This window comes from Bicyclus anynana, chromosome 14 (genome assembly GCF_947172395.1).
Source record: "Bicyclus anynana chromosome 14, ilBicAnyn1.1, whole genome shotgun sequence".
In the NCBI taxonomy this organism is placed as follows: Eukaryota; Metazoa; Arthropoda; class Insecta; order Lepidoptera; family Nymphalidae; genus Bicyclus; species Bicyclus anynana.
The window spans coordinates 1,963,941-1,977,244 of NC_069096.1; the positions used below are offsets into that span (position 1 = coordinate 1,963,941).

The 13,304-nt window shown below is 36.3% G+C and overlaps 1 protein-coding gene across 4 annotated transcripts in view; it reads right to left on the reverse strand.

Moving 5' to 3' along the window:
* Positions 1-766: 766 nt before the first annotated feature.
* LOC112057890 (cyclin-dependent kinase 12) overlaps positions 767-13,304 on the reverse strand; it is a 32,078-nt gene continuing 19,540 nt past the window's right edge. For 3 of the 4 annotated variants that reach the window (XM_052885615.1, XM_052885614.1, XM_052885612.1), the window contains 3 exons: positions 12,934-13,138; positions 11,114-11,382; positions 767-10,232 (listed from right to left, as the gene is read on the reverse strand). In XM_052885615.1, the coding sequence (XP_052741575.1) occupies positions 9,992-10,232; positions 11,114-11,382; positions 12,934-13,138 (715 nt within the window). In that variant the 3' untranslated portion in view covers positions 767-9,991. The remainder of the gene's footprint in view (positions 10,233-11,113; positions 11,383-12,933; positions 13,139-13,304) is intronic. The other variant, XR_008251462.1, reaches the window with a different exon arrangement.

Consider the following 13,304-nt stretch of genomic DNA (forward strand, 5'->3'; position numbering starts at 1 on the left):
TTTCTTAATGTGACATTTTTATGAGAAGTTAGAAGAATAACATAAAGGCACAAATAACCAAGATATCTTTAATTTTGTTTGACTGCCATAAATAAACGCCAAATAGTAAGATTACGTCGGTGTGACGTCACACAATAGCACTATTTCGTATGAAACGTTTATGAGCTACCCACGGTAACGCTGCAAATATGAGTATGTGTGCCTACATCTCCTAAAGTAGTCATCGCAGATATACTGTTAGTCCTTTTCATGAAAGAAGTCCCACAGCTGGACTAAAATTGCCAGCGCCTTATACAAATGACAATAAAACCGACATTACCTACTAAACTCAGACCAACTATTGCATAGGACCTGCCTCGCTATACGTTAATTTTCTGTCAAAGTATATGATCAACGATCTAATGCCATCATAAAAACTGTGTCTATAGCATCGATACTTCATAGTAGTAATCGTGTTCGTCGGTTAAAGAGCTCCGTAAAAATACCTTTTTGTAGTTGAATAATGTAAAAAACGGGCAAAAACTTATAGTTTAGTAAAAGATTTAAACCAAATCTAAGCTCGTTTTCCTTAGAAAATGACAGAAAATTTCGTTTGTGAATATGGGTGCGATACTGGTCCTTCTATAATTGGTCTGAGCTACTAAATGACAATGATGCGCCTATATGACTTTAGCGCCGCGTCTGGGGGACTTCTTTCATGAAAAGGACTTAACAGCTACAAAATTGCTATACTGTTTGTATACTTTTAATATAAAAAAGACATATACCCAATTCATCATATTATTTTATTTTTAAAAAAGTTAGGTACATTTTTACAATAATTTTAGGTAATATTCTATATCTATTATGCAACAATCCAGAGTTTGGTCACACTACTTACTAGAAAAATCCTTCAGTCTCAAGAAATTATAGATATAACGACATACTCCGAGAGGCAGTGGGTTATTTTGAGGAGGTGCCTAATAAAAATATTTTGGTAATTCTTGTGGGTGGATTATTTCGACGAACACCAGAATGTCGTCAGAGTAATAAGAATACACATCAAATTAAAATATTATATGTCTTAAAACGTTTGTGGCATATTTTCCCATAAAAAAAATTCGTTTCAACATGCTTATGCTGTGCTAATAGTGGGAAGGACAATAGTACAATACAATGGGTGGAGATCGAAGACCTTTTGGAATTAAATTCGGTCCCCTTGACTAAACAATAAAATCAGAATATTAAAAGCCTTAATAGCTCAACGATAAAGAGGTTGGGACTTATCACCGTGGTCGATCGTGGTTGTGGTTCGATCCCTGCCCGCTGGACTATTGTCCCCATTCCTAATACAGTCATTTCCAACTAGTTGAAGTGGAATGGGAGTCAAATTTAAAAGATGTGGCAAATATTAAAAAAAAGTAACGTCAATGGCAACAAATACTTTCAATAAGCGATTCTACAAGTGAATGTTGTGGAGTTCGATAATGTCCCTGCGACGAATCAAAACATGCGTCTTGTAAGTAGTAAAGCCTAGGTATAGCGTGTTGTTTTTTTTTGTTGATTTTCCAGCTATCAAAGTTACTATTATAGAAATTCAGTTTTTATTAGCACGTCTTCAAAATTGCCTACCGTCTCTCCGACTAAAATTGATTCAACACATTTTTTGTCAAATAAATATAAAAAAACACTCACTTTTGAATGTAATATTGGTGTAAATCATTTTTCTAATCGAGTATATAAAAACAATGTAATGAAAATTGTGACATAGGTACCTATGAAGCCATAGTATAACAATTTTACAGTTGAGAAAAACCGATTTCATACATTATAATTAGATAAATGCTTACAGCATTTAGTACATAAGGAGAGGAACACACAGGAGGCAGAATTACAAGGCCCCACGGTGGTATTCTGTACGATTCCATAATAATAATCTATACAAATATGTTACACGTCCTAGAATATGTACTAGTCCACGTCAGGCATGGACGCCGTATTGGTGTTTAACCTCACATAATATATTTACAAGTTTCAATATTAGTGTTGCCCGTCTAAACTCCGGATTATTATCCATCTGGCAACATTACTTAACCTATATTGCTTTCAATAAATTCAAATTACCATCACATTCACACTATTCTAACTGGTTGCATTAAAGCTCGCGTACTTTAACCACTTGAAAATATACATATGTTATACGCAATGTGAGCCTCAATAGCTCAACGGTAAAAGCGGTCGGACTCATCACCGAGGGGTGGTGGTTCGATCCCCGCCCCGTTAGACTATTGTCGTATAGCAAATATTCTTTAAAAAAAATGTAGATATATAATATGCGCCAAACTTCCAGTCCATTCTAACATTGTAACGCCGATCTACCGATATACCGCTGGGATAGGCATCGACGTTTTATACTATTACTTTTTATGTTTTATAATCTTTGGAGATAGGTAGGTATATTTTATGCATTGTCTTAAGCTTCGATGTCTCAACGGACTCAAAGTTGGCGCATACCATAACTGTTAAAATAAACATAATTCATCTTGTCTAAGTTGTACATTCCGTAATCTCTGCACCCATTAGAATATTTTAAACTGACTATAACCATAGTGTTTTACGTTATTATGTTTATTTTTCTAAGGATAAATTAAATTGTTCTATAAATATTGAAATAAGTAGCCGTTACTTTCATCGATCTCCTAATAAAAAGTGGATGCACATTGCACAATCAGCGACCAAAATAGGTCCCCAACCAATGAGTGCCAAATACAACTTCTTGGCACTCAATTCTGTTAGTCGCAATTGCAAATTCAACCTTAAACTCAATCAATCATTAAGGTTGAATGCTGAATTTGAGATTTTATTAAATATTGGACTATTATATTTTACTTTACCAATAATTCTATAACTGTCAAAGCAAAATTGGCCACTTTTGAAGAGACATTTTCTTTATGATTGTGCGTCCTTCTATTATAAGAGGTCAATGGTTACTTTGCTAAAGTTCTATACACAATGAATTGACTTTAATATTGTCATATCAACAACGCCGGATAATGCAATTTGAAATTGGTTGAAAAAAAAAACGTTTGCCACAATCATCACGCCTCATTCGTAGAGGTAAGCACCACGTCCTTCCACTCCTTTTTTTTTTTTCATTCTCAGTCTTTCATACAAGTCCGTTGGTTTAGGGAACTCTCTTGACCTGGCTTCTATCGAGAATAAGCTGAATTTACAACGTTGGCCTTACCCTTTCAACAATTCCTTTCACACTCACCCTTTTGCTTGTCTCTAATTCATCTCTACGTACTTGAACCATACATTTCTCGATTAGTTACTACGTCTACTTTTATACCACAATATTATTGCTTGTTATTATAGCTTTTTTGCCAAGATATTACAAAAAAACGTCCCCACTTGGCACTCAATTCAAGTAGTCGCATTTGCAAATTCAACCTTAAACTCAATCCTTTAGCTTAATTTGCTCTGAATTTGGGATTTTATTGAATATTAGACTATATTTAAAGGACTTTAGGTATAATTTTCTTTACCAATAATTCTAAAACTGCCAAAGCAAAATTGGCCAGTTTTTAAGTGACATTTCCTACATGATTGTGCGTCCTTTAATTATAAGAGGTCAAGCTATACATTATTTCTTACTGTATGCAAAGTAACAAACTTTCCACTATTATTTATTTTTAAATAAAGCTTTCAGTGCTATCACAATTTCTTGGAAGATATGATAAAAATGTACCATTAAAACAGTTTTTTAAGCAACTGAGGAAAAATTATTATGGAAGGAAACACGATAACTGTAACATATCTCATGAAAGTGGTACCAAATTGTAACAAAATAGGAATATTACCTATTGCAACCTACGAGTATGCAAAATTCAACAAAATTATGAATATAAAAAAAAACTTTCTGTAAATCTAGGTACTCTGTCGACATCATAAAACATAAAAACAAGTGATTTCATATTCAACATGTAAAATTATCTACAATTTTAAATGCAAACGAGTTTAATTTGATTACCTAAATAAATACGCATAATAATATGATGGCTTAGTTTAATTTATTGCAGATAGATAGATACATAAACAAACTACAATGTTTACGTATTTGATTTAACTAGTTATTATATAAAGCCTTGCCCTGCCCTGACATTAGAGTCACCTTTTTTTATTCAATAATAGTAGGGTAGTTGACTCATATCACATTTAATATAGACAATATTAATTTCGTGATATTAATTAATAATAAAAATTAAAAGATTTCATAGAAAACTTCATTTAAAAATTATGTAGCTATTTAATAAATTTTTCTAAACGTCTTAACACGTTCGCTGCGGCACTGATATTTCTGTACTTTCCTCTCATACTAAAACTTTATGTGGCGTCTTCAAGAGTTACGAGGTCTATTGACCTCGTAACTCTTGAAGACACTATGCGTACGAGGTCAATTGACCTCGTAACTCTTGAAGACGCTGGGCGTACGAGGTCAATTGACCTCGTACCGCAGCGAACGTGTTAAAAGTTGTCGTCCATTTTGTGACTCCACTGGTTATACTAAACATCAAACAAATTGTGAACTAATATTTTTGTTTGTTTGTTGTAATTGATTTGTTAACCGTGACACCATGAAATAGTTGAAATAGACCATCATGGCTGACAGGCGTTTTTGCTTCTATTGCCAAGACCCATAAAAAAGTGTCAACTAGCCTATTCTACCCATACCTGTGACGGCCTTTTAGGGGGCATCGTACCGATACTTTAAATTGCTCGGCGGTTAATCTTATCACCAGCAACTGTGGTTGAAGCCTTTCAGCCTGAATTTAGAAAAAATAAAATGCAAAATTAACTCCGAGTTGTGAATTGAACCGAGGACATCGCTATTGAAAACCAAGGCTTTACCAACTGAGACAGAGGTGAGGTTATGGAAATATTGAATATCTCTAATTTTAAAGAAAATCAATATATCCATAAAATTAAAGAGGATTTTAGAAATATTATAAATTAGAAAGTAGGTACATTACAATTGAAACAAAAAACAGGCACAAATTGAGAACCTCATCCTTTTTTGAAGTTGGTTAAAAATAACAATTATAGATATTTCTAATGCAGGGAGAGTGAGTAAAGTAAACCAAATTATTTGACATCATAGTTTGTTTATATCAATAAAAATGTTAAAAAATAATTAAAATAGGAAACTTCAATTCCATAAGTCACTATTTACAATCACAGAATAAACAATGTTTAAACATTTTATCATACATTGTGATGAAAGTATTGCATGCATGCAAGAATTTAAACAAATAAATAAATGTAAACAAACGACATATACATAAGTTTGTTAACTATTATTTCTGCTCAAGGAATATGCATGTATTTTTTACTAGACTACGGCAAAGATAAAAGGAAGGGTAATGATCTTGGCAGTCTACGTATGTATGTATGTATGTGCCACGTTAGTGCCTAAACTACTGAACCTATTTTAATGAATGAGGTGACTAAGGTGTCAAACGATATAGATTTTATCAAACTTTTATACGACAGAATTTAAGCCTCAGATTCTAACCAGAAAAAAAATTAAACTGAGATAATTATCACGTGTTTGGTATCAAAAGTTCTTGGCGGGCACATTACAAATATGTATGTATATTTAGGTATAAAAAAAATACATATTCATCAATTACATACATATTGGTATCAATCATACATATTGTTTTTATACCTACCGACTAAGACGTACCGCCAAGCGATTTAGCGTTCCGGTACGATGTCGTGTAGAAACCGAAAATGGGTTGGAATGTCATCCTTCTCCTAACAAGTGAGCCTGCTTCCATCTTAGACTGCATTATCACTTACCATTAGGTGAGACTGTAGTCAAGGGCTAACTTGTAAAGAATAAAAAAAAAACAGTATAAAGGGTGCGACGAATTTTTGTATGTATGCATTTTTCTATTTCCATCTAAACATTTTCTCGTTTTGTTCCTTTTAGACCCCTTTTTTACGTAGTTGGGTTATAGTTTTATACTTTATATGTTTTAAATTAAATAATCCGTTTTCTTTATATATTTCTATATAGGTAAGTATGACTACACAAAGAGTAGGAATCTAAGAAATAACTTGGTTTTAATTCTGAAGACATGCATATTCCCCATTGTTCTAACATAAAATATTGTTACAATTGGGATGATGACTAGGTTTGAATAAATTGATTTTTATGATACATTCGGGTAAATAAGGTCAATGTTAACTAGTTTATACAAAAAAGCAAGATATTTGCAAAATAAATAAGATTATGAAATTTCAAAATCTATCAATTTTTTTTTGTCGCAATTAGATAAAAATTCTTGCAGTTTTAGCTTCCTTACATTAAATGTGACATTTTTCAATAAATGAACTATAAACATAAACGCACAAATAACAAAGATATTATTGATTTAGTTTGAACGCCCATACAAATCTAACGATCAGCGAGCCAACGACGTCACTAGCTCGTGCCATTTTGTATGGGGCGTTTTCCAGGGATCCGCGGCAGCGCCGCAAATCTAACTCTTTAAATCCCTGTAGCTCCGAAAGTAATGATCGCAGATATCCTGTTACTTTTAGAAAATTGCTTTACTATTAGCATACTCTTAATTTATATACAATTTAAAAAACTGTCATCATCCCTATTACATAGGACGAGATACATCGATATGTATAATAAGTTTACGTTACAAAACAATATATATATATATATACGAGTACGTCACTTCATTTTAGGGAATAGGCCGTCAAAACGGCCCTGATAAGTTTTTAAGAGCACTTATTCACAATTTTTGTCTTTCTCAACATCAATAAATAAAAATAAAATTCTGTGATTTCAAAATAACAGTTTTACTAAGGGCCTATAGTTATTTACATGATACCAAAACAGTAACAAGTTTGCTATTTAATGTGTCTGTCTGTACGTACAGACTTATTTGAATGGCTGAACAGATTTTAATGAGACTCACAGGAAGATAACAGGTTATTGAGCAACATATAGGCTACTTTTTGTATACTTTACTTATAGCCTATACAACAGTGTGAACATAAATGCATCTCCCTGATGTTTCACACTGCAGCTTTAAGTAAGCCTATAGGCCTAAGATGCATTCCACAAATCTCGGGATGAGAAAACAAATTGACCAATAGCGACGCGATATTGCTCTCTCATTCATTGCGTTGAGATGAAAGAGATAGCGATATTTCATTCCGCATAGACAATGTCTATTTCTCTACACGAGATATTTCGTAGTCGCATTCAAGGCTAACTGATGACAGTCCGCCAGCTGACATTTAGAACATTAAAAAAGTACTTCAAATTTCATGGTGCAACTAAACATTTGACAAAATTGATTGTGGAAGAAAATAATTTTATATTCACTAAAATTCATATAACACAATTAGTACGAGATCCGGCATAAGGAATATTTACGCTCATCTGTCATTTATTTGGGATAAGAAATAACTGATGGAAAATATATTGGCACATTGCAAATAGGTTGCCTTGTGAAATAGCGCCTGGTGAGTATTAAATGATTAAATTTTATTAATCTACTTCCTTTTTTGTTTAATGAATAAAAATTAAAGAAATATACCCAACAGAATTGAAAACGTAAATGTTGCCTTCTTTCACACTGCAACTGTGGGGTTGCTAGACATAAACAGTTAATTCATGTTGTACAAATAACCTCATCCGTTATTTAGTCGCCTAATATGTCAAATAAAAGCATATTTTATGCTATGCGTTCATATATATAGTGTTGGAAATAGTATTCTAAGCCAGATATGAAGTCAGGTGGCGCGACTTATTTTCGTAAAGAGTGGGGAGTTTGAAAGGGGTGATCGGTTGGCGGGAACGACTTGCGATATAAGGCGCCTGTCGTACGGTCGGCTTCAGTATACTGGTTGTTCCAGCCGTCCACATTTCTTGTGTAATTGTTTATGGGTTACTTGGGATAGGCGGGGAGAGTGACTTGAGTGGAAATAGGTAGTGTTGGTTAACTGTCAAAGGCGCTTTTAACCCTACACACAGCGTTCACAAGTGCGTGACTTCACTCAAGGTCATTCTAGGGTCTTATTTTGGCTACAGGTTTATTTGTTGCTAAGTTGTCCTGATAAATGTTGTGAATCATAACCTTTGTTCGACATTGGTTTTCTTATTACTTGTAAACCACTTCTTAACCTGCTAAAAATAGTTTTCTAGATTTAGTATGAAAAATATGTTTGGCCGCAATTTAACTAGGCAACCTATTTGCAATGTGTCAATGTGAATATTTTCTATCATTTATTTATCATCCCAAATATATAACAGATGAGGGTATATATTACTTATGCCGGATCTTAGACTAACAGACACCTCACTCCAACATATTTATATAGTTATTGTTCTTACACATACAGTTATGCTAAAACTCTATTTACAAATCTATATATACAGAAAAGTAACTATTATACAATTTAGTTAGACATGGTGTAGACAGTGACCGTTTAGAAAGTTCCAATAAAGCAAATGCAAAATTTTTATTTTTGATATTTTTATTACACAACCAGAAAGCCATAATTACAAATACTAAGATAATTTTTTTAACATGTATATTTTGTAGGCTATTTCGATATGAGAACAAAAAAAATACATTGAAACATTCGCGAATGCCACCATATTTACAATTAGAAATTTCTAAACGTTCAAAGCGTAGGTAACTATCGCCATGCTTATTATCCTTTGGTTATAACAAAATAATTTTGGTTCGCTCAACAATTTTTGTATACAAAAACACAGTTCATTTATTTGTAAATCCATGAACACTATTTTTTAATAGCCTGTTTTAAGACATCACAACTCTGGATTCTAGCCCTTTTAAGCGTAATATTAGAGTAATTATAGTCGGATGCAATCTTAACGACGTTTCGGAACATCGTACGCTAAGCTGTGCAATACAAGATTTTAGGTATCACCGGTTACGTAGGGGGGCAGCGACAAAGCATCACCCAGCGCGTGATTTTAGCGTAAATTATGTACAGATGCGCGTAGCGTCAACCCCAACTTACTTCAGAGACGTCATTAAGATTGCATCCTACTATATTCTACGTCAGGAAGTCTCTTTGCTTTTGTATGTAGTAGTAAGTCGATAGCACAAACGTATTGGTGTGTGTAAAACCAAAGAAACGTCAACATAGCAAAAACGTGTTTGCCTTAGTGCTTATCCTCATTATAACTGTGCACGCCATTGCTAAAAATTTTGGTTGTAGCAAATATACCCAAAATTTTTCCGACTGTTTTTAACAGGGCCGAAGTATCGTCGCCGGAGGAACCATCAATGTTCGGGTGACGTAAGAAATTCAAGACTTTGTGTGCTTGGTCGGCAAAACAACTTTTCATATCTATTCAACTTCGTTTTTTCAATGGGATCTGCCAATAAAAGAGTCTCTTTAAGAGGTACACGTGACAACTAAAGTGTTTTTCAGATAGCATAGGTGCGGTGACAGTCGCTTAGTATGACGTACTACGTACTATCATCGTGAGTCGTGAAACAAACTGTCACCCGCACCATCCTACATCTAACTGTAAGCAGGACTATATTTGTCAACTTATATAAAAGATGGTCATTCGAAATATTCGAAACTTAATTTGAAGGCCAAAACTACTCTTAAGTTGGTTTTGTCTTATAGATTAGGCAGTTTTTATACTAGTAAAGATAAAAAAATATGATCTATAGTCACAATTTATTAATTACTCTAGAAGTAAATGCAAAATATTCTTGATAAAAAAAATCTTTACGAAATTTCAAGTCATTAATTATTTAAAGAGAAAGCATTAGAGGACTCACCTTGAAGAATTAGGGTCTAGAGTGATCGTCAGAGTGGGATGAATCAAAAAGCTTTTGTATGAACAACCGTTGGCGTGTACTTCATCACAATAATCTTAACACTTAAGCACCAATTTTCACTGATAATATCCATAGTAATACAAGTCTAAATACTATTTCACTTGGCCCACAGTCTCTGGGTTAGTCTCTGCGGGCTTGAAGCCCTCCGACTTGAACGGTTCACTCTTGTAACTCGGGTCGGATTGGTTGAAACCGGTCGAGTCGGATTTCTCCTCTGGGTTGAAACCGTAGGACTTTGGTTTGGACTGCTCCTGCTCCCTCTGCTGGCGGCGCCGCTGCTTGGACCACAGCTCGTGGCAGTCCTGCCACGTTGGCAACTCTGGTGCTGGCATTCTGAAATACGATTGCCATTTAATTTCTATTTACCATTTACCAAGTCTTATTATAGTGTTAATGAGTATATAAATGAAAAAGCTTAAACAACAAAGCTACGTTATTTGTGTGTAGGCTATATTTTATGCCTGTATTTTAACGTGAAACGCGGGCAAAATTGCGGGGCTTTGCCTAGTGTAGAATAAGGTTGAAGGTCGCTACTACATGACATTAATGGTATCCTAAAATTGTATGTTTAATTTATAATTATCAAATTGTGACTTAATATTAATATAACTGAATAACTTAATCAGTAAAAATTAACTTAAACTTAATAACTTAACTTACTTATAACTGAATCAGCAGCCGAATACAATACAATTATACATTGATGTGAACCTCCTTCAATACTAAACAATAATAAAGCATTGCAACTACTACATACAAACCACATGTTCGAGTACTCGCCCTCGCAGTACAAGAGACAACCTCAAAGATGACAAGCAGGCGGGTTTTTCATTAATTTACATCAATCTCCTATTAAAAAGTGGACGCACAATCAGCGACCAAAAAAGGCCCCAATCAATAAGTGCCAAACACAACATCTTGGCACTCAATTCAAGTAGTCGCATTTGCAAATTCAACCTTATAAACTCAATCCTTAAGGTTGAATTTGCTCTGAATTTGAGATTTTATTAAATATTGGACTATATTTAAAGGCCTTTTTAAGTTTTTAAATGATATCTTCTACATGATCGTGCGTTCTTTTATTATAAGAGGTCAATGTTCATTTATTGAAAGTGCGTGTTTCTACCCGCACCTCTCTCGCCCCCCCCCCCTGTAGTTGTCGTGATGTTGATAAGGTACACAGCTGAGCACTGGCACGTAAGTTGATGACTCACTGTTCGGGCACGACGTTCTTGAGCCAAGCGCTCTTGAGCGCCTCGTCGGCGGCGATGCGGCGGTCGGGGTCCAGCTCCAGCATGCGGTCCAGCAGCTGCAGCGCGGCGGGCGGCATGAAGGAGAACTGCTCGCGCACGCAGCGCTTGTGGAAGCGCTTGGGGCGCAGCGTGTGCCACAGCGGCAGCTTCACCACGTTGGGCCACACGGCGGGCGTCGGCGTGCCGCACACGCGCGAGATCATCTCCAGCTGCATCATTTCTATGTTTGCCTGAAACGTTGTACAAGAAAAAAGTTTAGAGTGTATCTTCTTCTTCTTCTCTCCTGGGCTTTTTTCACACTTGGCCAGTAAAGGTTGGCCGTTGTAAGTCGGTCCATTTGGTGCTGGTCTGGAGTCACTCCAGTCAACCGAGCTACTCTAGCTTAGCAGGCCAGAGTGTATCTTATAAAATCTCATTATGACATTGAAAATTCCCCTGCGGATGCTATAGCTAAGAATTGTATGAGGCATCTAAGCCTCTTTTATAGGGTTCTATACCTTAACAAGGTAAAACGGAACCGTTAGATGTTAAGACCTTTTATATCGGGAACGCGTGAAGATCTCGAGTTAAATAACTTGAATGAGACCACACGATCAAAATAAAACTAAAAATAAAAAAGCGCCATCTATGAGGCTCAAGTATAACTGCATCCCAACAGATTTGGGATTGTTTCAAAGTTCACTGAAACCGCCATCTACTGGTAGTTTAAAAATAACAAATACTGTTTTACTATGCCTATAGACGGCAACATGGATCGCCTGATTACAATTTTCGTAACGATCTTACTAACTTCATCATCATGATAATGATAAAGTTATTAAGATCGTCACGAAAATTGTTTATCAACCCACATTCGGCTCACTCCTGAGCTTGAGTCTCCTTTCAGAATGAGAGGGGTTAGGCCAATAGTCCACCACACTGGCCTAATGCGGATTGGCAGACTTCACACATGCAGAGAAAAAATTTTCTGGTGTGCAGGTTTCCTCACGATGTTTTTCTTCACCGTTTGAGACACGTGATATTTAATTTCTTAAAACGCACTCAACAGAAAAGTTGGGAGGTGCATGCCCCGGATCGGATTCGAACTTACGCCCTCCGGAATCGGAGGCAGAGGTCATATTCACTGGGCTATCACGGCTCGTTACTAAGTTACACCTCAAGTTTTACTTCAAAAAAATACGGCCGCAAAAAACATTTTCACACTTTCGAGTTTGTTAGCAAAATGACCTCGCCTCATGAAGATGAGTCAATGTGATGTGTGTGATGATTTTTGACGGCCTCCGTGGCGCAGTGGTATGCGCGGTGGATTTACAAGACGGAGGTCCTGGGTTCGATCCCCGGCTGGGCCGATTGAGGTTTTCTTAATTGGTCCAGGTCTGGCTGGTGGGAGGCTTCGGCCGTGGCTAATTACCACCCTACCAACAAAGACGTACCGCCAAGCGATTTAGCGTTCCGCTACCATGTCGTGTAGAAACTGATAAGGGTGTGGATTTTCATCCTCCTCCTAACAAGTTAGACCGCTTCCAGCCTCAATAGCTCAACGGTAAGAGCGGTTGGATTCATCACCGAGAGGTGGTGGTTCAATCCTCACCCCGTTGGTCTATTGTCGTACCAACTCCTAGCACAGTCTTTCCCGACTAGTTGGAGGGGAATGGGAATATTAGTCATATTATAAAAAATATGGCAAATATTTAAAAAAAAACTTAGATTGCATCATCACTTACCATCAGGTGAGGCTGTAATCAAGGGCTAACTTGTAAAGAAAAAAAAAAAGACCTCACCTGGAACAGCGGGTGTTTGAGGAACAGCTCCCCCAGTATGCAGCCCATGGACCACACGTCGACGGCGGGCCCGTAGCGCTCCTCGCCCAGCAGCAGCTCCGGCGGCCGGTACCACAGCGTGATCACCTTGTTGGTGTAGGGCCGCGCGCGGTCCTCCGACGACCACAGCCTGGCGAGACCGAAGTCACCCAGTTTCACCTCCCCTCTAGAAAAAAAAACACCTTGTATTGAGTTTGTTTTTTTTTTTATTCTTTACAAGTTAGCCCTTGACTACAATCTCACCTGATGGTAAGTGATGATGCAGTCTAAGATGGAAGTGGGCTAACTTGTTAGGAGGAGGATGAAAATCCACACTCCTTTCGGTTTCTACA